General features: G+C 58.3%; 2 protein-coding genes across 2 annotated transcripts in view; both read right to left on the bottom strand.

Moving 5' to 3' along the window:
* PLXNA1 (plexin A1) overlaps positions 1–12,437 on the bottom strand; it is a 98,126-nt gene extending 85,689 nt beyond the window's left edge. The window contains 2 exon segments of the mRNA XM_030502444.1: positions 4,697–4,879; positions 11,099–12,437. Of these exon segments, the coding sequence (XP_030358304.1) occupies positions 4,697–4,879; positions 11,099–12,301 (1,386 nt within the window). The 5' untranslated portion in view covers positions 12,302–12,437.
* LOC115614843 (translation initiation factor IF-2-like) lies at positions 12,412–26,359 on the bottom strand. The gene is made up of 3 exons (XM_030502230.1): positions 26,208–26,359; positions 23,902–24,226; positions 12,412–12,442 (listed from the first exon to the last, which is right to left on the bottom strand). The coding sequence occupies exons 1-3, from the start codon at positions 26,357–26,359 to the stop codon at positions 12,437–12,439; spliced, it is 483 nt and encodes a 160-aa protein (XP_030358090.1). The 3' UTR covers positions 12,412–12,436.
* Between the last annotated feature and the right edge of the window lie 236 nt (positions 26,360–26,595).

Below are 26,595 nucleotides of genomic sequence, written 5' to 3' on the forward strand. Positions count from 1 at the left end.
CTGCAGGAGTCACCCGAGGACGGCGCTGGCAGCAGCCCCGGCCGGTCCCAGAGGCCAGCGGTTCACGATGAATTTCTGATTGTTTCCTCCAACAATGAGACATCCTGTTCGGAGCCGGGCGGCTCAACAAAGCCCGACACCGCCGAGTGGGGCCCCTTCCTGCTGAGCAGGAGCGGCGCGATGCTGAGCGGTCCCCACCATGAGCAGAGGGTACCCAGAGCCTCCACCGCCGCCTCTCCACCACCCCATCCACTTAACGCGCCAGCTCAAGCCTCCACCTTGATTAAAACAGCTTAACGACTCCAGCGAGAGCTCTCAAGGGGGCGGGAGCCGCCGAGAGGTATTTGATGGATTCACTTTGGCAACCGTCGCCTACCTTGTCATGCCAATAAAATTATTGCCATTGATTGGGGAGAGGCGCAGCCGCGTGCTCCGAGGGGCCGGGCGCAGGCACCCAGTGGGCTGTGTGCATGTGGGGAGGGGGTGAGGGGTCCCCAGGGGGTGGGATGGGGATGGAATGGGAGAAGGAAGAGGCAGGAGGAACAAAAGGCCCTTGTGCCGGCGGCCAGCTGGGGAGAGGCAGCGACACGGGCAGGAGAGGATCCGCAGGGGCTGCGCTGGGGGCGATGCTCCTCAAGGGTCACCAATGACACCACAGGCTTCATGCCCCGAATCTGCCCCCATCACCCCCCAAAAAGCCATCCGAGGGTAGGGCAGTAAGCAGGGTAAGCAGCAGCAGGGTCACGAGGGGAGCGGATTTCACACACAACACAAAGGAGCCCTTTGCATCCAGAGCCGCTTACCCCGAGCACTAAGCACAGCGCGACGTGAAAGGACCCACAGGGATGGGGACGGGCAGAGCGGGCAGGGAGCCTGAGGGCTTGTCCTGCCAGCTCACGTGGATCACCGTCAGGTCATGCTCCATACACAAGAGGCTGACACAGGGAGGCTTTTGTGATGGGAAGAGAGCCAGCAGGAAACAGGGAAATTCCCCAAATGCCCCCAGCTTCCCTGCCCCACAGCACCTAATCTCAGGTCATGCTGCCCAGAGACACCAAGAGCTGTGAACACACCAAAAAATCCAAAGCTTTAAGAGAGCCCCACTCAAAGGAGGCGCCTACATGGGATGCCAAATCTGGTCCCCCAAAGCATCCCATCTCCCTGCCCTCAGCAGGACAGAGGGGACCCTCCCAAGGAGAGAAGCAGAGCACCACATCCCGTTGTGTAGGGATGGGGATGACCCACTTAGTGTGAAGAGTTTATTTATTGTTATTATTACAGTGGAGAAGCCAAAGCAGGCAGACATGGGGCCAGCTCAGCTGTGCTTTCTGTGGGAGAGAATAAACAAGCTGCAGCAAGTGTGAGCCCTGGGGGGGAGCAGATTCCCAACGGAGACACTCCTGATGCATTCACGCCCGAAGCCAGCTGGCTTCAGGACAGGGCAGGGAGCTGCAGGAATTATGGTGGCAACTGGGCAGCCAGATAACCATGGAATGGTTTGTGTTGGAAGGGACCTTAAGGCTCACCCAGTTCCAACCCGCTGCCACGGGCAGGGACACCTTCCACTAGAGCAGCTTGCTCCAAGCCCCATGGAGGACAGGCGGTTTCCAGGAAAACCCCAGGCATTAGGAAGCAAACCTCACTTCCCTTGCACAAATACACCCTGGACTTCCCCACCGCAGCGTCCCCACGTCACTTCCCCATCCACAGCACCCACAGGGTTCAAGGCCAGGTCCGTGACACAGCAGGAGCACAGGGGACATGAGCAGTGTGAGAAGTCATCCCCGCATTGCTCACCTGGGCTGCACCAGGAATTCCCCGTGCGCCCCAATCCCATGACTGCTGGCACGGACCGCAGCGAGCACGTGGGGCCAACGGCTTTCCAAGCCTGAACTTGCTTCCATACAACTTGCGGCCAGCCAAAGATAACGCCTGCCTGGTGACCACATGGGGACAAGCTGGAGCGGGCTACCGTGGGATTCACTGCTGTGACCCAGGCAGCATCCCGGGGTCCTGTATCCCCATCCCAGGTTTGCAAATCACAGAATCACAGAACCGTCTGGGTTGGAAGAGACCTTAAAGATCATCCAGTTCCAACCCCCTGCCATGGGTTTGCCTGCAATATCCTTCCAGCCCTGCGGAATCGGGGTGTTCCTGCAGCTGCGGCAGCAGGCGCTGCCCATCACCATGGCCTCGTGGCAGCAACTGTTGGCGGCAGCACCGGGGAGAGGCTGCAGGGCAGCCAGAGGCTCGCGTGGCTTGTTTTTGGGAAGGGGACACAAAGGGAGGCTCTGTCTGCACACAACAGCCTGGACAAATGCTGGGCATGGGAGCTGCCATCCAAGGAAAATCCAGACGCGGCAGTGACTCTGGCCTGACCTCACCCCAGCCCAGATGGTGAGAGATGGGAGCCCCCGCAGCAGAGCAGCATCCGTCACAGGGCTCCTGGGATGGGGAGCACCAGCTGCCAGCGCAGCCCTCCTTCCCTAAAGGACACGCCAGGGAGTGCTGGCAAGGGATGGGGGGACCGGCAGGAGGACGGAGAAGCCACGAGGCTGCACCAAGCCTAACGCAGGTACTTGCCACTGTCCCCTTACAATGGGAAACTTAGAAGTGGAGGGATTGCAACCACTTCCAAGGGACGCCCCCCTCCTGCATCCTCCGCCCTTGGGAGCCACCTTGGCCATGCTCTGCTGTGCCCCTGCTGGGTATCGCATCCCCTGGTTGGGGACAAGTCAGCAGCATCCCCCTTGTGCTCCCAGGCAGGGGGGAACCATCCCCTCCCCATCCTGCCTCCGGCTGGCAGCCAGGCACAGCATCGGGAGCAGGATCAGGTAGCTGCTGAGGCAGCACTTTGCCAGGCTGGCCAGGCAGCCCCTGCGGCAGGGAGGATGGGCTGCCCACCGCAAGGTCACAGCAGGGGATGGGGGGAACCTGGCAGCATCATGGGGCTCAGAGACTGCAAAGTGCTCCCATGCTGCCATCAAAGTCACCCCAGAGGTTTAGGGGGCTGGAGGCAGGATGAGCCTGCAGAACCTGCCCAGCATCCCAGTACTGGAACCACCTCTTTGTTCCTCATTTGGCTCCTGGCTCAGTGTCCTTGTGCCCTGCAGGACCAGAGAGCCAGACCAGCAATTTGGGGCACCAAGCTTGGAAACCAGCAAAAAGAAAACCAGGGAAAGCCTTGTGGGAGAGGAGGATGCTCGAACCACACCAGGGCTCCAAGTCCTGGCCTCAGTCATTACTCAGTAGCATGCAGCCTGCACCCCGGCCAGGCACCCACCCTAGATCATAGAACCCCAGACTGGTTTGTGTTGGAAGGGACCTCAAAGTTCATCCAGCTTCAACCCCCTGCCACGGGCAGGGACACCTTCCACTAGAGCAGGTTGCTCCAAGCCCCTGTGTCCAACCTGGCCTTGAACGCTGCCAGGGATGGGGCAGCCACAGCTTCTCTGGGAAAAGTCTGTGCCAGCGCCTCAGCACCCTCACAGGGAAGAGCTTCTGCCTCAGAGCTCATCTCAATCTCCCCTCTGGCACGTTAAAGCCATTCCCATTGTCCTGTCCCTACAGGCCCTTGTCCAAAGCCCCTCTCCAGGTTTATGTAGGCCTCCTTGTAGATCACTCTAAAGATGCAAAGACCAGAGAAAAAAACTGAAAGAAGGAGGAAAAGGAGAAACCAAATCTGCCACGTAAAAAGCCACTGCCAGCCCCTCTAGATGAATAAGGGGCTCGAGGTGTAACACTGTCCCCGTGGCTTTGTGACCCTCCTCGCATATCCTCGCTCCTCCCCATCCCCATTTCCACGCTCCCATCTGGAGCCCAGTGGCAGGAGCAGCCGCCAGCAATGCGACACCCATCCCTGCGGATCCCCCATCGATCCGGAAGGGAGGACGAGCTGCTCCGTCAGCTCCCCGCAGCCCTGGCGCCGCCGGGGCCCCCCCGAAGGCCACACAAAGCCAAGCAGAGGATGTGGGGCTGCAGAGGACCACCGGTGTGCTGCCCCCAACACAACACATGCTGCATATGGGCCCCCTGCCCCAAAACACACTGATAATAGGGCTGCGGCCAGGTTGGGGGTCCAGGGGAACACGGGCAGGGTGAGCAGGACATACAGGGAATATCACCTGCAATGACACCCTGCTCCTGATTCCTGCCAGGAAAGCCACCCTGCCTTCTCCAAGGCATCCTGCCCAGCACAGATGAGGAGAAACAGCTAAAATACAGGGTGCTGGAGCACCTCACAAGCCACAAAGCAACAAGCCAGACCCCCTGGCCAAACCCTCCTGCTCCCGGTAGGGATCATACCAGGACCTTGACACTGCCCTTCCCTGGCTGAGGATGCCGTTAACACAAGCTATGTTTATACAGGGCATGTACAGCTGTAATTATAGGCACGATGTTATGATAACAGGAAATCCATGCCCTGTGGAGATGCAGGCGGAGAAAGGCACGCACAGAGCTATTTGCTAATTGCCACCAACAAGCAGCCTTTTGTGCCATGGTAGAAGAGGAATCTCCCCAACACCAGCCTGGAGCCATCAACACCCATCTCTGCCCAGGTCAACGGCAAAGCCATATGGACATGCACAGACAGAGTTACCCCCAATATACCAAGTCACAGTATGATGGAGGCACAGCCTTATCTGTACCCCCGAAGGGCCATCCCTCCCCACCACACCACCGAGGCCTTTCCTACCTTCTTGATCTTCCCGCTCCGCGTGCCCGCGAACACGACGGTCTGTCCCCTGTAGTCGTAGGCAGCCACCGAGGTCATCCCATCCTCCTTGTCCACGAAGAGCGGGGTCCCCTCGATGGTGACGGTCCCGCCCAGGGGCTGGTTAAAATCCTGCCCGCAGAAGTTGTCGTCGATCTGCAGCGGCTGATGGAGGAAAACCAAGGAGAGGTGAGCTTTGGGATAACACCGCGACATGCCCGATCTGCCACATGGCCACCAGCCATCTCCCACCTCCGCCCCATCACCTACGGTGGCTTCAGCAGCCCCATAGAATCAACTAGGTTGGAAAAGACCTTTAAGATCATCAAGTCCAACCAGCATCAAGTCCCTGCCCCTCCTGTCCCAGCCATCCCGATGGATGATGAGCTGATGCTTCCCTAAAATTCCCTCTACATGCTTATATAAAGCACCTAGGACACATCCAAAGCACGCAGCCACTCTCTGCATGTGGAACAAGCTTTGCAGACCAAGATTAAGGCTCTGGGTCTTCTGCATCTTACACAGCAGCCCTTAGAAACCCAGCACAGCATCCCTGCTCCCCCTCCATCCCACCACTGCCATCTCAGACACGCGGGATGCAGGCACGAGCTCCGCACGCATCCCTCTCCTCCTCATCCCGGCGTGAGCTCCGAAAGGAAAACATCTTGGCAGCCAGGCAGGAGGGGCCGAATCCTGCGCCCCGGCCTTCCCCCAGAGACAAAACACTTCCCAGCCAAGGCCGTGCCAAGACAAATGAGTCGGGGCTCCTCAAAGAGCCTCACTTCACACAGCAGAGCCTCCAGCAGACACGCTGCCCACCTGCCAGCCCTGCTCCTCCTCCCACAGGAACGCCGTTGGGAATTCCCCGCATTTTTTCCCTGCTGCCTTGCCCCAGACCAGGCGCCGGGCTCCGGGAGCTGCCTCCTTGGTTCTGCACTAACACATGGGGAGAAGCCTCTGCACGCTCTGCCCCAGGAGAGGCAGAGGAAAGGGCTGCACCAGCCCCTTGCCACCCTTAGGCAAGGATAGCCGTGCCAATGGGCATGTCAAAGCCAGAGGGATGCCCCTGTGGAAGCCGGGATGCAGGCAGGGAAGTGGGACCAGGACCAGCTCCATCGAGCATCCTCACCAGGTCACCCCGTACCTGCTGAGCCCAACAGACCCTGGCAATGGGTATCCAGCCTGCGGACCCATGCTATGGCCTCACAGCACCAGCAAAACTCACCCCAGTCTGCCCAAGCAGTGAGGGGCTCCTGATCCCACGGGATCAGGGAGCCTGGTGCAGGAGGTGAGGGCACAAGGGAGACAGCCTGCTCCGGCCTCGGGATCCTTCTGCTCCACAAGGTTCCTTATGTAACCGAATTTAATGGGGAGAGAGGTTTTTTGGCAAGCAGGGCCCTCCAAATGCATGCCAGTCCCCACGGGGTTTTAAATCCATACAGCATGTGCATGGAGCAGATGGGAAAACCCCGAGCTCCAATACGCAAGGGCAGTACATAGCTCCACAATTCCTTCCACTCGATGCTGCCTGGGAAGCGAAGGTCAGCCCAGACCAGCTCCCACCAGCAATTCCCAGCCATCCATAGGGATAGGGGCAAACAGGGTGCTGTTCCATGCCCCGGTGCATCACATTCCACAGCTTCAGCCTCCCATAGCCACGGTGAGGCTGCTTGTCCTCACCGTGCCACCATTCCAGCCCCAAGGCCAGCGGTCCCACTCCCAGCTCCAGAAGGGAACTAAGCAGGAGAGGACCAGGACTGACACCAGCCGGTCACATTCAGCCTTCCCAGGGAGACTGGGAATGCTGGGCTGCTTCCCCAGTTACTTCTGTTTGCTGAGTGCCTGAGTTAATATACAGCCATGGATTGACAACCTTTGCTCGTCATTCCCTAAACTGGGGGAATTCCTATAGCCAGGCATGAGACATGTGGGGATCCCTAAAACAGCAACAGGGAGCACTGGGCGCTTTTGCAACCACAGGAAAAGGGCGGAAGGGCAATTAGGAGCTTTCCATCCATTCTCTTAATCCCAGCCTTGCAAGCACCTTCTCCACCAGCCAGCACACGCACTAAGCATCCTCCTCTGCATCACTTTAAAACAAAAGATCCAAGAAAATCATCTTCCCAACCACAGACTGAGACATGAGGGATGCTCCAGCCACTACCCAGCTCCTATCTGCATACCTGGGATCCTTTAGGCACTTCACAAGGAGAAAAACCCACTCTCTGGTCCAGCACCCCAGCACCTTCTGCCCATCCACATCAGCTGAAGGGCAATGCCATGATGGTATTTAAGCCCCGGCAGCCCCTGGGTGTAGTTTGTGCTCTCTCACACTCCATCTGCAGCTTCCCCAACCCCTCTGCTGCTGAATATGCAGGAGGAGAGATGTTGATGGTGTTTACTCCGCTCTGCTTTGTCTCAACAAACTCTCTGGGAAACGACAAATACAGCTGCACCGCGGCCCCGCGGAGCCGCCGCCGCCGCCATGCCGCCACCACCTCGATAAATAATTACACCCACAATTAGCTCATTAACAGCAAACTGCCTCGTTAGGGAAGCGCAGGCAGGCAGCGTGGCGAGGGCAGGCCAAGGGCGGCGGAACCGGGGCTTCGGCACCGACCGGCATCCCTGGAGGATGCGGGATGCGATGCAGGGGGATGCAGGGCGAGCCGTCCCCTGGCACACACCACAGCACACAAGGGCCCGTGACCTTGCAGCATCTCAGCTCGCAGATGCTGGGGTCTGCAGGAGGCCTCGAGCTCTGCCTGTTCTCCCATTTGCACGGGTGGTTGCAGGAACCATGGCCTCAGCCCATGGCAAGGAGGGGGGGGATTGGTGGTTTGGGTGGTTTTTTGTGGATTTTAATGATTTTTTTCCTTTAGTTTTGATTTCAGCGCTTTCCTTTGGCACCCCTCTCTGCTGCCCATCACCCCCAGACCCCACCTCTGCAGCACAGCATCCTTCTTTCCCCCATCACTAACCCATTCCCCCAAAGCAGGGTCAGGAAAGCTGGATTTCCCGGGGAAAGCAGTGTGCAGGAGGATGGAAAGCAGGCCCGCAGCACCGAGGGAGCGTCTCCTTGACGTGCCTTGTCTCATTGCCTCCCTTCAAGCCCACTTACGAAAGCAATGAGGGAGCAGACAGCAGAGGCAGGCGAGGCTCGCGCCGCACAGCGTTATTAATTAGCCAGTGATTCGCCAGTTAACACCATTACAGGCTCAAGCCCGTTCCCCTGTGCCCCCCCAGGCACTGCGATGAAGGACGGAGGATGCAGAGGGATGGGAAGAGCCAGGGAGGAGGCTGCAGGAGGCAGGGACCAAGTGCCAGGCCGGGATGCCAGGCTTTTAGCACGTTTCCCAGGAATAATCACAGCCTGGTACGGTTCATTAACACCTGCATTTCTCTGGCTGCCCCTGGGAAAGGATTTGGCTTATCCTGGCCCAGTTTGGGCCAGTTTATCACCAGCCATTGCCCTGTGCCAGCAGGCTGGGCAGCAAGCCCCACAAAGGAGTCAAACTCATTTTCTCCCTGGGGCTGCCCAGGAAAAGCTGCTGCCCATGTCTTGCTGGCTCCAGGCATGGCTCTGCCTGTGCTGCCAGCCCAGGGCGAGGACGCTGGGAACCCCAAATCACTCCCTCCTGCAGCATCTGCCCCTTCCCAGCCCTGGTACATAGAATCCCAGAGTGGTTTGGGTTGGAAGGGACCATAAAGATCACTTAGTTCCAACCCCCTGCCACGGGCAGGGACACAGGCATGTTGAGCAGATGTGCTGAGCACATCTGGCCATGGATAGTGCAGTCCCTCCACTGCACAGAGGAAGCAAAGAGCCAGGACACACAATGCTGAACCCCTCAGTGAAACACCACGAGCAGCCAAACCTCTGGATGGGCTCAGGGGTGCTTTTGGCAGTGGGGCTGGAGCTGGGGAATGGAACACAAGGTGCCTTTGCTGTGTGTGAAGGGCTGAGTGCACCAGCACGAAGGGTCTCGCTCCAGAGCCAGCTCCTCTCCCCTTCCTATTGCCATTGGATCGCTGGATCCCAGAAGGGGAGCGAAAGGAACAGGAGGCAGGAATTCACTCTGCTCGCCAGCACCATGGAGGAACCACTGACATCCCCTGAGCTGGCTGCCAAGCCTGGCTCCTGGCCTCTCCTCCTGGCTCCAGCACGAGCCCCAGAGCTGCCCTACAGCGCTGCAGGATGAGCATCCCTTAGCCCTGAGGCCTGGGATGCCAGCGTGGACCAGCCTCAGCCCCTTACCACCACGAAGGACCGGAGCAAGAGACCTCCTGGGACACTTCCCATATGGATGGGGTGTAAATCCCCAACAACTACTGACTTGAGCAATTACATTCTGCCTTCTCCAAAATACGAAAACGAGATGCCCTTTGTTTTCTGGCCAGCCCTCACCACTGAGAGATCCATCACTGCCACGGCCCACCCCAGAGGTGGCTGTATTTTATTAGGGGCACAGAAATTCCTGCCAGGAAGAGGTTACACGCTCCACAGGCTCTGGTTTGGCTTGTGCTCAGCACAGCAAGGGGCTGAAGGCTTGACTCGCAATCCAGTCCTGCCTTTCCCAGCTCTGCTTGGCAGCCGGAGCAGGATGGGACAGAAACCACCACCTGGATCCTATGGAGGAGGCAGCACCCCCCAACCCAACCCAACCCATTCAAAAGCAGCAGCCACAGATCCTTCCATCCCCAAAAGCAACATCTGCAGGACAAAAAGAGCACCCTGAGATGCGGCTGACCACCAGGTAGCAATCACAGGACCCTCCCTACAAGAAACCTGGAGAGGGGCTTTGGACAAGGGCCTGTAGGGACAGGCCAAGGGGAATGGCTTTAACCTGCCAGAGGGGAGATTGAGATGAGCTCTGAGGCAGAAGCTCTTCCCTGTGAGGGTGCTGAGGCGCTGGCACAGGGTGCCCAGAGAAGCTGTGGCTGCCCCATCCCTGGCAGTGTCCAAGGCCAGGTTGGACACAGGGGCTTGGAGCAACCTGCTCTAGTGGAAGGTGTCCCTGCCCGTGGCAGGGGGTTGGAGCTGGATGAGCTTTAAGGTCCCTTCCAACACAAACCATTCCATGATTCTCCTAGCACGAAGCCACCCTCAAAGTGCAGGGGGGCAGAGCCCCGTCCCCAAATCTGGGGAGCACAGTGCTGCCGTGGGACACCAGGAGAGGCAGTTGGGAATGCGGGAGGAAGCAGCAGCATCTCCTCGCTGGAGCCAGCAGCTGCAGACCCAACAGGCAGCAGTGTAACGATTTCATCATTTTCCAGTGGAATTGAATTAGTTCAAAGCCAAAATGTGATTTGCGAGCCCAGCGCTCCTGACAGCAGCCCCTTTACTTTGTCAGGCAGCTGTTAGCTGTCTGCTCCGGAGCTGCAGGCAGGATGGTGGCAGGGAAGACAGAGCCGCTCCACAGGGACCCCGACCCACCAACCCACACCACCAGGCACCCAAAACCCTGCTCAGGGGCTTGGTGATGGGTGCTGAGCACCAGCAAGGAGAATGTGGGCAATAGCAGGACCTCCACCAGACCCCCCCAACACACACACCGGCACCCCAAACCCCTCTCTGCCACGTATCTGACCCTGCTTGGGGACCACCAGCTTGTGATCCCATCACCCAGACCCACAACCTTCCTGTGACCACTCATGGCTTAGAATGTTGCCTGGAAAACAATCCAGCACCAGGCAGGAGGACACATCTCTGGGGACAAAAGGGAGCGCTCCCTCCGTTGAGAATCACTGCTTTGGGATGCTGGCACTCGCCTCCTGCACCTCTGGATGACCACACTCAAAACCCACCTCACTGACAGCACCTTGGCCCCTCTGTCCTCCTCTCCAGTGCCCTATGGAGAGGACACGGTCCCTCCACACTGAGCATCTGACCAACTCCTACCTCGACTGCCAACTTCTCCACCTCTCTCCATCAGGTCTGCTCTGCCCAACCCCACATCCTACTGTCCCCAACACCTTCTGCTTGGCCACAAGGTGACACAACACCAATCCATGCATGTCATCTGCAAGGGACTCCCCAGCAGAGCTGCAGCAGATGCCCCAAGGACGGAGCATCCTGCCCTCCCAGCCCAACCCACCAAAGCTTCCCATATCCGTAGTTTAGGCACCTACGTCAGCATGGGACCCCTTGCTTAGGGCTCTCCTTGGGCATTGGTGCAGCCCAAATCCACACAGCTATCCCACTATGAAGCCATGATCTCCATGAGGAAAGATGTCAAGGAACCCATGCACCCAGCCCTAGCAATGCCTGTCCTTCCACCAGGAAAATCCAGATCAGGGCAGGTCACCAGGAAAGGTCCAGCCAGAGAGCGCAACCAGGAGCCAGAAACAGCCTGGCTTGGGCAGAGACAAGCAGGAACTTACCGAGTTGATGCAGCCCAGCTCCTTATTCAAGAGCCAGGGCAGCGAGAGCTTCCCTTCCCCTCTGTAGCACGACTGGATACGCTCCTTGATCTTATCCTTGATCTTCTTCAACGTGAAGAGGCAGAGCACAGACTCCTTGGGAGGCTTAACCCTGTTTTTCTGGCCCTGGGAGAAGATGGTGAAGAGGATATCCTCCTGCTCCGAGATGCCCAGGTACTTGGCCAAAGCCTTGCCAGGCTTGGTCAGGTAGGCGTCCTGGATGAGGCGGTACTCGATGCCGTCCTGCACGCAGCCGATGGGGAACTCCACGTAGGAGTAGAACTTGGGGTCATCCACACAGAGGCGGACAATCTTGGAGGTGAAGAACTGCTCCCCGGTGGAGTCGGGCGAGGTGAGCTGGGTGTCCAGCTGCAGGGTCAGGTAGTACACAAACTGCTCGCTGCTGAAGCTGTAGATGTAGTAGATGTCGAAGGTGGGGAACTTGGAGAGCGTATCCGAGGGGATCTTGAGCTGTGAGGACACAAACTCGTCCTGGTAGACAAAGCCAAACATCTCCGCGTTCTCCTCGTTGGCCATCAGCTTGCGGCTGGACAGGGTGGGGAAGTACTCCGACTTCCCATCAATGGGCGTCCCAATGAAGAGCTTGTTCTGCCCGTTCAGCACCTCGATGATGACCCCAGACATGGTGCCCGACTCGTTGACGCTGGAGAGGTAGTGCTCCTTGCGGTGGTGGGGCTCGCCCAGCTTGAAGAGGTCATCGAGCCGCAGGAACTGGCAGATACCCTGCGAGGCACTGCCGCAGGCGATGAGCCGGTTCCCCGAGTAGTCCACCAGCAGCAGTTTGTTCACGTTGTTGGTGGTGACCAGCCCGTGCGGGCAGGACTGGACGCTGGGCGGAGGGTAACACTTCTCATTGTCCTCCACGGGGCCCGTCACGTGCGTCCGCAGGAGCGTGAGGTTGTTGGAGAGCTTGTAGATCCGATTGACAGCCCCCACGTAGACCTCCCCGGTTTTGTTGTGGACCACCAAGTGCGTCAAGCTCCAGTCTGAAACCGGGAAAGTCCTAAAGGGAGACTTGGGGCTGCCTTCCGCCAGCGGTAGCCAGGTGCTCCCCAAGAGCAGCAAGGTCCAAACGTTGATGGACAAGTGGTGCTTGAGCCAAAGGAGCCACATCGCAGCAGCCTCACATCCAGCCAAGGCCATGCCCAAACCCAGCCACAAAATAAATAGAAACAAACCCAAACTAAAGGGATAAGGGAGGGAGGAGCTAACGGGACACAGTCTCCTCTGCTTCCACTGCGCTTGGCATTCAGGGTATCGTGGGCACAGCCAGTCCGGTCAGCCCTAGAGGGAGAAAGACAAGAAGAAAAGGATTAGGAGGCTTTCCCGCACCATGTCAAGCCCATTCCACCCACCCCAAAAGATTATTATTCCTGGTGCAGGGACCAAAGGAGCCTGTGAGATAATAAGGACAAGGACAACCCCGCCTGTCACACACCAGCAGGAGCCCCACAATGCACTTTAGCACACCTACAGCATACAAACACCTCAGCAGGGCATAGTCAGCCCTGACCTGGCTTTAAGACCACCAGCAGCACCCAAGTGTTACCCAGGGAAGGCTCCTAACAAGCCTCGATGGGAGCCCCCAGCCCGCAGCCCCTGCCCTGCTCCGCTATGGCGCTTGAATGGATGAAAAGACGCAGTTTGAAGCAAGCACAGCCCAAGCCCTTACACAGAGGAGGGTCTCGGGAGCACCTTTTAAAGGAGCTGGGAGAGCAGAGAGCCCTGGCACGCTGCCTGCTGTCCCCATCACCTGCCTGACAAAGGCCAGGAGAGCCCTGGGCAGGAGGAGCAGGCAGAGCGAGGAGAAGCACGTCCTCCTGGCATTTATATGCATTAAGGAACGCAGGGGCAGCATCAGCAGTTGGCTCGAGATGCTCCGGAGGGATGAGGGGGCACACGCAGGGAGGATGCAGAGCTCTGCGCTCAGTGTGGAGCTGCAAAGCAGCAGGGAGCCAGCCAAAAACCCCCATACCAGCGTGACTACTGCATCCCCAGCACTGGGGTGAAGATGGCCATGGGTAGAGAACATAGCTCTGCCCTCCATGTCTGCCTCAGTTACACCCCTATCCCTGTCTTCTCTATCCCAATCCACAAGCACCCCTAGGGTTGTGCAAACCCCCCCCACCAGCACACAGGCCACCCCACCAACACCATCACAACCCATCCACCCATGGTGGGACCATTGCTTGCAAGGTCCATGACCAGGACAAGAGCTCGGCCCCCAGTTCTCCAACACTGAGACCAATGCCAGGAGCCACAATGACTCTTTGGATGCAGAGTCAACCAAAGCACGAAGCCACCAGTCATGGAAATCATCATTAAACTCATGTGCCAGAGGGAGAGGAGGTGGTGATGGAGGTGAAAACAGGAGCTCAGCGCAGCGTGGGGATGCCAGCAGAGCATTGTCCTGTTGGAGCATTGTCCTACCGGGATGTATGAGTGGGACAGGGAAGTCACTTTCTCAATGCAATTCTATGATTCATCGCTTCTATTTCAGGAAGCAGGCGAGAGAGCTGCTGCCACAAAGCAGTGCTAGAAAGCCCAACAGGAGATTCCCAAATTAACGTAGGGAATTACTACTCAGGAGCTGGAAGGAGAGCAAAGCGAGGCAGAGCTGGGGTGAGCCGAGAGCAGAGAGATGACACTGCAGAGCTCCTCTGAGATTTCTGCTCCTAAATAGACTTTAGCAGCAGCATCTCACCCTAGTGACCCGACACAGCGGTGGGTCTGTCCAGCTTAAACCATCAGCAGTGATTACTAAAGAAAAACAGCAGGAATGGTTTGCTTGTCTGCTTTCCTCAGGATTAAATGACCCAGGTTCCTGAGACTTGGATGGAATTAAAGCGGGGTTTGAGCCCGCAGCCCTGCACCAGAACACAGCCCCGGCTCTGTGCCCATGGGAGCAGCCCGGGAGGAGCAGCACAGGGACCAAAGGGCATTTCCGTCGCATCACACAACCTCCAACCCCCATGGAGAGGTCACAGCACGGCTAACAGCAAGACAGCTCCTCCACTTGAAACCACGCAGCACCCAAACCCCGTGGCGCTGCACTCACACAGCATCTTACCCCAGGGAAGAGTCGGCCCAGGACCACCGAGTGCCACCAGGAAGCCAGACCTGCACCACTGCAGTCCCAACGCATGGAAAACCCCGAGCAGACAGCCTGGAGCCAAGCCCAGCCCTGAAACAGGCTGCAATAAAGTAATACACCCCAAATGGGTGTATGTGTGCCAACTGGGAGAGCAGGACTGAAACTACACACCATTAGGCTACCTGGGCAGCAAGGGATGCAGCGCAGAGCATCCTGCAGCACAGAGCATCCCCACATCATGGGGAGACAGCCCCACAGGCTTGTGTTTTGTTTTCCATGCACACAAACACACAGATACAGATAGGAAACCTGCCATCAGAAACAAAGCTGGCACCAAACCCACCCCAGCCCCTTCCATCTCACACCAGAGAGGACGTTTGCTCATGGGTTCACCTCGGAAGTGGCCGAGCCGCTCGCAGAACAACCAGGATGGGGCTGCCCACCTCACAAAGCCAACACACACAAGCTTCAAGAGAGCCTTTCATCAAAAAGCCATGGACATGCCCCACACATGCCTGCGTCCCACTTGGTCGCTGCTGAAGAGGTGACAAGAGGCTGCAGCATTCATCCCCTGAGGCTGTCAGCTTCCTGGTCCTGCAACCTGGCCAGGAACCTGGCTTTGGGATGCGAGATCATGCTTTGGGAAAGTAATCATCACTTTTGACAGCAGAAAGCACTACTGGGATGGAAAAAACAACCTTAAAAGGCAAAGACTGGTCAGAGCTTTAAGGACCAGCTCTCCACTCATCTGGGCACTGATGGATGCCGAGTCAGCACAGGCTGCTGGCCTACAGAGCAGCAGCCCTCATGAGAACAGCTGGAGACAGGGTTTAAAACATGCTGGTGAGCACAGAGGTGCACATCTGGCACCACAGACCCGTCTGCAGTGCCCATTCCTGCATCACCCAAACCCTGGCTGGTACACATCACCGCTGGCACTGTTCTCCACTGGGCATCATCCCAGGAGGAGCCCCTCACGTTACTGGAGTCCCAGGCAGGTTTGCACCCCCAGGATTAGGGAAAGCATCATTGGACTTAGGGAGAAGCTGCTCCCAAGCAGTGGGATAAGGCTGCAAACTGCCCCAAGAGCTTTACAGCCTCGCACTCTGCAAAGGAGGCTGGAAGAGGGAAGCAATGGGATTGAAAACCCCGCATAGAACCACCCCCAAAAGGGGAAATGGCAGCTGATGGGTCTTTACCTGCAATCGCTCTGAGTCCCTTGCTGTTTTCAGCAATAGGAAACATCCAGGAAGGGACCCGGCTCCATTTTCAAACCCATGAGCTGCAGAGCTGCCAGTAATTAGTGATGGGGAGCGTGCAGATATTCCGGGGGAGAGGAACGCCACCGGAGAGCCGGCCTCACCGTGCAGCTGGTGTATTTTTAGGTTCCTCTGCCTGGGAAAAGCCTTGCAACAATGAGGAAAGCCTGGTGGTGGGACGAGTTAGAGCCGCACTCGATATGCAATCATCTGCTACAGGGCTAAACTTTAACTCCTTCCTTCACCACACAGGCACCAAACCCCTTTGCTGGGGTATTGCCCTAGCAAGTGAGTTAAATCATTACAAATCTTATCCCTGCTTTGAACCACACCCTGATGAAATCAATGGGAAGCTCTGGAGCTGCCCTGCTCCAATCTCCGTTGCCATCACCTCTATCAGGAGTATCTTCAGCATCTTCAGTATCCTCCCCCTGGGGCTGAGGACCACATCCTGCCCTGCCACTGCAGCACACAGCACAGCAAGTCATGGGTTTGAGCTCCCTACAAGGATCTTCTGGGCAAGGAATTCAACCTTTTCTGTCCTGAGAAACAAGACAAGGAGAAGCAGCCATCTACTGCCCAAGGGGTTCAAGCAGCAGCTTGACCCTCAGCAAAAAAAGGGCATAAAAGAACAAGTAGCAGGGAAATTAAACAGCATTTCTCAAGCACACAATTCCCCTTCTCCGGTCCCCCGCGAGATGTCACATCATGCCAAGGAGAACAGCTCTGGAGCCACCACGTGCTCTCGCCATCAAGGTCACCAATGCACAGCCCACGGGTGACCATCCATCCACACAGGACACAGGCTGCTGCTGCCTCCCCATCCTGCTTCAGGAAATTTGGCCATCAGGATACATGGAGCACATCTCCTCACCCCAAACCCTTCTGCACCTCTTGACACACCACAGACCCTCACCAAGGGGCCAAAACCCCAGCTATATGGGGCTGTGGCTTTCTACTATCAACACCCAGGCCAGCTCAAGGCTTTGACCCCAGACTGATGTGGATTTTGCCATCTCAACCAGCACCACTTAACAACATTTCTTCCCCAGCTTTGCAGCAAAGCAGCCCAGACCATGTCCACTGAAGGTCACCTTCCAGCTCGGCTTTGCCGCAGACCCTGGTTCTCACATCCCATCAGTCCACTGCCCCACAGGAATGTCCCAAAATGCATCCCTGCTGCTAGAGGTCACCCCAGCCCAACTGGACCTGCAGAGGGTCACCCACCAGCCAGGTGTCCCAACAGCCAGCAGAGAAGTCCAACGGGAGCTCCTCTGGCTTTGTGCTTCCCCCACATCCCAGAGGGAATCCGGGAGCTCCCGCGGAGCGCTGCCGCAGGGGGATTCCTGCTGCTGGATCCTCTCTGCCCCCAGCAAAGGGAGGTGGCTCTGGGCTGGTTTGATTCCGGCCGAGCTGAAATTCCCATGCTTCCGTGGCCCCGTGCTGACACCAGCGCTCGCGCTGTCACGTGCCGAGCCGAGCACGACCGCCGCTGGAGTTAGGGCTGGAGAGAACAGACCACAAAGCTTCTCCAAACAAGGTCTCCCCAGATAAACCCCCAGCCATGTCCTGCCTTTCCTTCCCCCCAACCTCTGTGCTTCCCTCTCTGTTATCCCAAGCACTGCAGCTGGAATAGGCTCTGCAGAGGTCCCGGCACAGCGCCATGCCTTTTATTTGCCCAAGGTGGAGGCGACCCAGGAGCAGGGTGACAGCAGAGCCTCGCTCAGCAGTGTGACAGGCACAGAGGGAAGGGGAAGAACCCAAAAGCTTCCCCACAGCAATACCACCATGGGGAAACTGCTCATAGAGACTAACAGCAGCTTCATCTGCAGCACAGCGGGTGCAGGGCATCCGATAAAACCAGATTCCAGCTAGAGGAGAGAGCAGAGCAAGGCTGCTTGATCCCTGCACATCCTGGGTGCAGCCCCAGTGGTGCATGAAGGGCCGAGACCCCAATCCCATCAGCGCAACGGAGCTGCTCATTCACCACACCCCCAAAAGCAGGCGCCTGCCTGCCTGCATTGGGAGGGCTGCCCAAGCACCTCTGCCAAAGAAACCCACATTCTGCTCATGGATGGTGGCTCCAGCGAGCGCCATCACCCCGCAGAGAGCCAGGAAAGCCCAAAGACATCCTGCCCGGAGCCCTGGTGCAAGCCAACACGTGCCCCTGGCACGGGCACATCCCTCCCTCCCGCCTCTCCCCATGCAGGCACAAGGCTGTGCCGAGCAGGACCTCACCGGCGTGTGCCGCAGCCCCGCGGGCACTGCTGCCGTGCCGGTAATGGGGAATAAGCACGGATGGAAGCCGGGGCTGCCGGCGGCGTCGCGGGCTCGGCTCGCCTTCGGAAGCGGCGCTGCCTTCCTGCCTCCCTCCTCCCCCATTGCTTCTCGATGACATCAGCCTGAAAAACAGGTTCTTGACTTCAGAAGGGCTCATCGGGCCAACTCTGGTCCCGCTCGGATTCCAGGATTCCATGTCGTCCCCCCCCCTTGATTCCAGAAAGGATGTCGCCATCCAGGAGCCAGACCCTGAGATAAGCAGCAGCGGGCAGGCAGGGACCCCGATGGCATGCCAGCACTTCTAGGAATAAAAACCACCAAGGAGATGGGGGTGGAGGGAGCACGATGCCGGGGAACAGACTTTAAATGTCTTACAGAGCCCTGTAAGCTTCGGCTCATGCCCCAGCAATGCCACTGATAGGTACCAGGCAGCACAATCCAGGGTGAACCCCAACATTCAGCCCCCCTCCAGCTCCCAGAGACCGACACCACATCCTCAAGCTGGCCAAAACAACAAGACAGGACTTCCCACCACCCAGCAAAGCGTTCCGAGGGCCACAAGCCTGGCCATGGACCAGCTCTGCAGCACATCCTGCCCACCGGCCAAGCCCCAGGGCTATTTATAAACTCCTCCTAAAATATTTTTGGGTTTTCCTCTTCCCCTGCCGAAGCTCAGAGTCTGCACAGGAAGAGCACAGAGCAAACAGCTCACTGCCATCACAATTACCTGCGATGTTATCGGCAGCTCCAACTCAGCATTTGCAGAAGGAAACGTGGTTTTCACATCGGTGTCATTCCAAACATGAGCCCATCCTTCCTCCCACCCTGCCCAAAGGGGTCAGAACCCGCTGGCGCCGACACAACAGCCCCTGGATATGGAGCTACATCATGCAGGATATTTCCACTCCCCCCGACACAAGCACCGATGGGAATCTGCCTCTCCTCTCGCCAGGGATTTACTTCTGCAAGAGGCTGAACGTTTTGACATGCAAGCAGTTGCTTCAGTGAGCATATAAAAGGACTTCCAGGGTTCCTACAACGTTGGGATTTGCCTGGATGAGGGTAGCACTGGTTGTGTCCAGTGCCATGGCAGAGGATTGGGCCCTGGACACAATCTGTGCTACCCCAGCACATTGCAGGATGACGAGCATCCCATCCAGCTTCCTGATAACGATGGGAAACCAGCCCTGCTCCCAACTCCTCATGCACCAGACCACAGCTCTGCTCCAAAATTCCCCGGAAAACACGAATCACTCAGCATTTATCAGTTCAAAACAGCCGTGCAATTAGCAAAGGGGTTTTTTTCCCCTCCCTCCAATATAATTATATACATTTTAATGCAATTCCCACCCCTGTATTTTGTACATTAACAGTAGGGAAGAGAGAGGCTTGATTTTCCTTGGCTTCTCCTTTCTGAAAATAATAGTGTGTTGCAAAACAGCTCCGGCAGAAGGGTTTATCTTCACCAAAGAACGGAGCAGATGGAAGACAGGAAGGGAAAGGAGGGATCTCCCGAAGGGAAAGCAGGGATTACAGTGCCTCTCCACGCTGCCCTCACCCCACACGTACCTATACCTGGAAACCGTTCCCCACAGCAGGAGCAGGACTCGGAATCAGCCTCAGGCTCCGTCCTCCAGCGATGGAAAGGAAAACAGAACCAAATGGTCACCAGTTACTCACCCCCCCGAAGCCGGGGTCATTAGCTGGATTAAAGCTCCCGATAGCAAAGTGCAGCTAAACTGCCCAAATTGGATTACTGCTGCTCCTGGCTCTCCGTGCCAAGTTGGTCAGTGGATTGTGGGTTGATGGAAACAGGGAGGTGGGTGCCGAGCCCTGGGGCTGATCTGCAGGTTGTCAAGGAGGAGAGATGGGGAGGACACCCCAACATCCCCGCTCAGCGGGTCCCCAGCACCACGCAGCCCGTCCCCAGCACCAGCCATGCTCCGTGCTCTCACCCCAGGCACTTTCTCCAGTGAAATCCCTCACAAGCTCAGCTCAAGGAGCAAAGAGGATATCCTGCCATGGCTCGCACCAGGCACCGCATCAACCCCCATAACAAATCTCCTCTGTGGATCAGGCGACTCACAAGACACAGCAGCCCATGGGGCAGGGGAAGTCTCAGCCCCCATCATACCAAGCTATCCCACACTATAGGGACAGAGGGATCACCCAAAATAGCTCAGCTCCTTGCCTCTGAAGCAAGGAGGCTTCAGAGGAGCAAAAAGAGTAAAAGTGTTGGTGCAGCGCGAGCCCCAAGGTCTGGACATCAAGTTCTTCTCCAGACACAAACATCTCAGCACACCAGCAACAAGGAGGAGATTTGCCAAGCCTTGGCGAAAGGGAAAATAAACTCAAATGTTTTTAATTCAGGGTTTAAGTGGTGGTTTCCACATGGAACAAGGGCTGGAAGCAGCCACGGGTGCGGGATGCTCAGGGAAGGAAGGCAGAGAAGGACACTGCTCCGTGCCCAGCCGCGTCCCGACAAGCTGGTGGGAAGCCATGCGTTTTGGGGAGACAAAACAAGTCTGCCCAAGCCTGGCATGGAAACCATCAAGATTTATTTGTGTATTGGTTGGAGCTTTTCTCCTCCATGGACGCACAGGGCACTTGCTTGAACTCAGCTTCCAAGCGTAGCTGGAGGACCACATTGGGGTATCTACATGGCTTCCACGCTGCATCCTGGCCTGGACTAAGAGGCTGTGGTCAGACTGTGTTGGAGCACACGCGTTCTCACCACACACCATCTGTCTGTAGAGGGATGTTCCCCACAGCACTGCCTAAAACATGTCATGGGCTGCAGCCAGAGGAGCAGCTGGTTGTGTCCAGCCTGAAGCCAAACCAGCCACCCCAGCACTGGATGGTGGCAAACACTCGCTCCTCCCCATGGAGCCACTTGCTGGGAAGAAGGGCCCCAGCCCAAACCCAGGAGAGGTATGGGATCACGGGCCATGCTGAACCAAGCTCCTCATCACTTGTGATTCCCAGACCCTAGGTCTTCCTCCACACACATGGCACTTCACTGGTCAAACATGGACCGGGAGCGCTCTGCCCATGATTTCTCCCACAGAGCACACAAGTCTTTAATGACACAGTTTGGAGGAGACATCGACGGATCACAGAGAGCAGCAACCCAAGGTCTCCACACGCATATCCCACCAGCCCAGATCCACACAAAACCCAAGCCTGCAGGCAGCAAGGATGGCATATGGGCATCGGGGTGACCTATGCCCACCTCCCCATCGCTGCACAGAGGGATGGCAGCACCTCCACCATCCTGCCATCTCCCTTCTATTGTGCCAGGGGTGCCAAACAACCACGATGGACCCTTCACTGTGTACACAAATAACCACAGTACCAAAAGAGAAAGCCATTCCAATAGACCCGATGCTGCCAGCATGGTTTGCAGGAAGCCAGCACCGGGCATTCCCACTCCGAAATTCTCATCTCAGGGCCATATCCGGCTCATGGAAGTGGTCGGTGGTACAGCCAGGAGCAAGGCAGGAGCAACAAAGGCCCTGACTGGGCTCAGCCTGGAGAATAAACACGCACGAGTTTCCATCATTAACTTGCAATCCCAAATCCGGATCCTTCCCTTTGCTCAAACACGGTAAAACCAGCGAAATCAAGGGCCTGGCGTGACACCGACCCCCGGAGCGGGGCCGCGGCTGCGGCCGGGCTGGAGCAGCGGAGCCAGCCCCGCCAGCGCGCACCAGCGCCGCCGCATCATCCGCTGCCCCTCCAGCTCCGGCCAAACAGCGCTGGGCTGGAGCCGAGTCGAGAGGAGTTTGTTTGTCTCTGGCTCTGCCTCGCACGGAGCAGGGCTTTGTGCATCGGGGACCTTCCCCCCGGCTCCGTGCTCAGCCCCAGCGCACGCAAAGGCGGATGCCTCCGCTCCGCAACAGATCCGATGCGTCTAATAGAGGAGAAATAAGCCATGAAGGGAAAAAAAAACCCCTCTCAGCGGTGCCGCTGGCAGAACCAACGGCACCACAACTCGCATGGTGAGGGCAGCAGCTGCAGAAAGCCCCACGGAGCGGGGAGCCAGCCCCTCGGGAAGCGGCGCATCCAGGCTCACCGCTCCCGGAGGAGCGGCACCGGATCGCACGCACAATCGGGTGTTTTGAATCCAAACTTCCTCACCAGCCTTCCCGCACGGCCCCGTGCTGCCGCACCGCTGCCAGCGCCGGCATCCACCGGCACCCGCAGCCAGCACCAGCCACCTTCCCCTCGCTCCAGAAACCAGCCGTGCCTCCTCCCCGAGGCTCTGCCCCACTCCTCCTCCTTGGATCCTCCACCTTTCCACCCCGTTTGGTCACCGCTGTCTCGAGAGAGAGACATCGAGTCACTCATTTTACCCACTGAGTATATACAAAAGACCCTGAGATTGTTCAGGAAGCAATTAGCCGCTGTTCAGAGGAAAATGGTGTTTTTAAATGGATAACCTTTGATGTAGGCAGGAGCCTCGGCTCTTCTCTTTGCCTTCCCCCCCCCCCTTTTGCAGCCGCACACAAAAGAAAATAATAAAATAAAAAATCATAAAGAAATCCAGCAAAAGGCGGGTAATTGCCCCCGGCACAGCCCTCGCTCGGCAAAACGGGATTCTCTCCAAGCCGCAGGAGCAGCAGCTTGGGAAGGCAGCTCATCTGCCCAACTTTTCTCCCCTCCGCGTCCCAGAGCATACGAGAAGGATCATGAATATTCAACCCCCCCCCGCCCCGTTAGCAGGTTTCTGCTTTTGTTTTGTCCTCCCCAAAGCAGGAGGAAGGGGGGAGCGAACAAGTGAGGTTAATGACTGTCTTTTCTCTCCCATCCATCTCCTCCTTAACCAGTGACCTCCGTGTTAAGCCCTGTTTACACACCGGCCCCCTCCCCTGGCACCCCCACGCAGGGGCAGAAGGCAGAATTTCCCTGCGAGGAAGACAAGGGCAAAGAAGGGATTTCGGCATTTATTTCAGCATGCCACAGAGATTTGGTTCTACTGATCCCTCCCCGCTCGCACGCCGGAGCTGCCGTGTGCGTTTTGCAGGGCAGAAATGGGAAAGGGAGAGGGAAAAGGGACACCGAATGTGCACAGCCAGCTTTATTTTCCACCTTCCCCGTTAATACCGAAGGTGGCACCGGCGCACAGCCCCGCAGCCTCGGTGCGAGAGGTGCCCGGGCGCTGCACAGCTACGACGCGATCACAATAGTCGCGATCAGAACGCAGGCGATGGCAGCCGCCCCGCACAGCGCCCTGCCTCGCAGGGCGAGCACGACCCGGTCCTCCCGCAGCCACACCGCATCGCTCCGCCGGCTGCGCGGGGGGGAACGGCGGCTCTGCGGGTGTCGGGGCGAGCCCAGCCCGGTGCCGCGCCCCGGCGAGATGCGGGGAGGCGAGAGCACGGATGCGGGGATGGATGTGGGGTAGCAGGATGCGGGGATGGCAGCGCGGACACGGGGCAGCCCGATGCGGGGACGCAGGGCAGGGCGGGCGCGGGGATCCGAGGCACGGAGCGCGGTCAGGGCTGCGCCCCGCTCACGCCTCCAGCGGTACCGGACTCGGGTGGGTCCCCGCGGTGCGGCACCGGGGAAGCAAACGCCGCCGAGACCGGGGCGGGCTGCGGTAGGGAGGCGGCCACCCCGGCGCTACACCGGGCAGCGGGGCAGCCCCGGCACCCCCGCGGGACCGGGCAGCTCGGAGCAGGGCGGCTCCAGCCCCCACCTGCCCGGTGCCCTGCACCCCGCCGGGAGCCGCACGCGGGGCGTGTGGGGGTAACGAACCGGGCTCGGTCCCCGCCGCGGTTTTTGTCCCCGCGGCGGGAGGCGGCTCCCGCGGCCGCGCTCCCGGAGCCGCGGGCGCAATGCGGGGCTGGCCCCGGGCGGCAAGCAGCGCGGCCCCGGCCCGGCCCAGCCCGGTCGCCGCGGCCCCTCCGCACACACACACACAACACAACACACCCCCCCCTCTATCCCTCCTCCCGCTGCCCTGCCCGGGCCGGCCCCGCTCCTCCACCGCCGCCTCTTTTTTTTTTTGGGGGGGGGGGGGAAAGAACACGAAGAAACCGGCGTATTTTTAACAAACCGACCGACCATAACGGCGCGCGGAGGAAAGTTACAACCGGGTTACTCACGGCTCCGCTCCCCGCTCGCCTCCGCCGTGCCAGCCATAATCGCATTCCACACCGCGCCGCCCGACGGGCCCCCTCCGCCGCCGCCGCCGCCTCCTCCTCCCACCGCCGCCGCTGCTGCTCCTCGTCCTTCTCCGCCGCCGCCGCCTCCCGCCGCCGCGCGGGACCCCGCTCCCGCCCCGCTCGCGCCGCCGCCGCTGCCCCGCATGAATGGGACGGCGGCGCGAGACCCCCGCCGGAACGCCGCCCGCCCCGCGCGCGCTCCCGCCGCCCCGCGCGCACGCGCGCACGGCCCCGCACCGGGCGGGGAGCGAGCGGAGCGCGCCGCCTGCAGGGGGCGCCAGAAAGGGGCGGGGAGAAGTGGGAGGAGCCTCGCTACAACACACCCCCCCTCCCCATCGCCCTGACCCACCTTAAAAGGGCGATGCTGAGTAAAGGGGAGGAGGCCTTAAAGCGGCCTCGGAGAGGTGGGGACCGACTGATCCCCGCAACGCCCCCCCCCCGTCCCTCAACGAGAAGGTGCTGTGGGGCAGGGACCCACCGGAGCGCGGAGCAGAGAGGAGGGTCCTCCCTGGCCTCCCCCCTGCAGCCCACAGCAGGGCTGTGCTTCCCAGGGATGTCTGTTCAGCATCGTTCCAATGGCACCACATCCACTTCAAAGGGGGGGGAAATAATAAAATCCATGAAAAAAAGATCAATTTGGGGCTGAGGTCCTTATAAGCACACTCGGTGCCAGCCACTTGTGTCTCCTTTGTACCCCCACCCCTAAGCTCTCTCCCATGCTTTGCCCTCTTCCCATGCCGGCCCTGGCTCCCGTTGGATGCTCCCTGCCTGCCCCCAGCACAGCACACCCCAGGCAAAGGGTCCTGCCTGTTTGTGTAGGCCCTACAGAAATGCTCCATCACCCCTCAGTTGGGAAGGGACCTATGCAAAGACCTACAGAAACAAATACAGAGTTTGTAATTGGGACCTCCATGGATTTCATGAGTCATTTTGGGACGGAAATGGAGAGAGCGGCTCTGTCCCAACCTGTCTACCCTGTGATGGAGCTGCAGATGGTTTGGAGGTCCTTTGGGAGAGGACATGGAAGGAGAGCAGGATGCGCCCGGTGAATGAAGAGTCCAAGTGGTCCTTGGAGGCTCCCACAAGGGTAGGAAGGAGGGTGGAGGGGAGAAGAGGTGATTTGGCCGAGTACAACAGCAGAGATGCTCTTTCCTTCCAGCATCACAATGCTCACACCTCGCTCACACCTGAGAGCAAAATGGCATCCCTGTGACTGGGACACAAACAGGTTTCCCACACAAACAGGGTTCCCATTTGTCCCCCCAATCTGCCCTCCCCAGCATCCATCTCCGGGAGGAGCCAGGAACAGGCGCATCCCCCGGGATGCAGCCTCGGAGCTGCCTTTCTCCCACCTCTTGTTTGTGCACAGACACACATGGGGCCAGACTTAAAAGCTTTCGAGACAGAGGGGAAGAGAAGAAAGCAGCGAGCTCTGCCAGGGTTTGGATCGCTTCCCTCGATTGCAAGAAATCCTTCACTTTCCCCCCACCCCCTGCTTCCAAGAGACTAAATTTAGTGAATCCCTTTCACATCGAACACTTGTCAGGTATTCACATCCAAAGAGGCAGCAGCTCCTGTCTCTCAGGGGAGTTACCAAGAGAGCGAAACCTCTTACACCTATCAAGGAGGCAGAGATCTTCAGGCAATCTCCCACCACCACTCGTAAACCTGCTTTGTCCCACGACGGACACCTCGGTCCCACATTTGCCATGTCCTAGGCAATAGGAAAGGGATGCATCCTTCCAGCGCTGCTGGTAGGAAGGAAACCGAAGTGATTTGGTTTTGCTGAAAGATGGATTGTCACCATCCATGACAATGAGGGGAATGAAGGTGACAGGGTGAGCAAAAGGCAGGTGCCCTGGCTGCGGGCGCACCACCAGCCCCCTCCAGAGCCACCAAGAGGGGTCCAGCCACAAGAAAGGGGAATAAGAAAAGACAATGAGTAAACTAAAGCATCCCCTGTGCCAGGAGCACAGCGCAGGGCCAGGGAGGGACCTGGCAGGGGTTTGTCCCGGGTGGGAAGCAGCCCCATGCTCACAGTGACCCGCAGAGCTCACACTCTGGTCCGATGTCTCGTCCATCCCCCTGCCCGCGGGCACTGGGACACGCTTGTCACTCACATGTCTCCCCTCCCAGCTCTGGGCACCTCACCCCTGCAGAGAGCCCCTCGTTATGTCTGGAACAGTGGCCTTTTATCCTGCCTCCCATGGGGCTGTAATTGCTCTGTTCATCCCCAGCCTCCCCACACATCCTCGCCCCACTTCCCGCCGTGCCCCGAGGACAGCGGCGTGAGTGGCACCTCAAAAGCTCTCCAAAGCTGCACGCTCAGCGGGGTGCTGGCAGGAAGGGCTGGAGGAGGCAGAGGATGGGTCTGGTGGCAGCTGGACCCAAAGCCCATAGGCTAAAAGCTGACTCAGCACTTCTTACCCCCGAAATCACTTTGAGAGGCAGCCTGTTCTCCAAGGCCGGTGTGCTTTCCTTGTGGTACTGAAGAGACCAAGGGGCATTTTGTCCTCTAAAAGCAGCCTGGCATCTACTTTGTTAATAAAGAAACCAACTGGGAGAGGATTAGGTGGCTGGAGAGAACCTGCCGAGATTGGAGGCTCTTCTGCTCCGCTCACTGGGTTAACCCAG

Source organism: Strigops habroptila, chromosome 11 (assembly GCF_004027225.2).
Source record: "Strigops habroptila isolate Jane chromosome 11, bStrHab1.2.pri, whole genome shotgun sequence".
Classification (NCBI taxonomy): Eukaryota; Metazoa; Chordata; class Aves; order Psittaciformes; family Psittacidae; genus Strigops; species Strigops habroptila.

What these genes read in the sequence shown, in the direction of transcription:
- LOC115614843 (XM_030502230.1), bottom strand. Translation starts at nt 26,359, where the DNA reads ATGGGCTTTGGGTCCAGCTGCCACCAGACCCATCCTCTGCCTCCTCCA. An exon ending in GGGAAGTGGGGCGAGGATGT is followed by an intron (nt 24,227 to 26,207) that starts GTGGGGAGGCTG and finishes CGCCCCCTGCAG; the next exon opens with GCGGCGCGCTCCGCTCGCTC.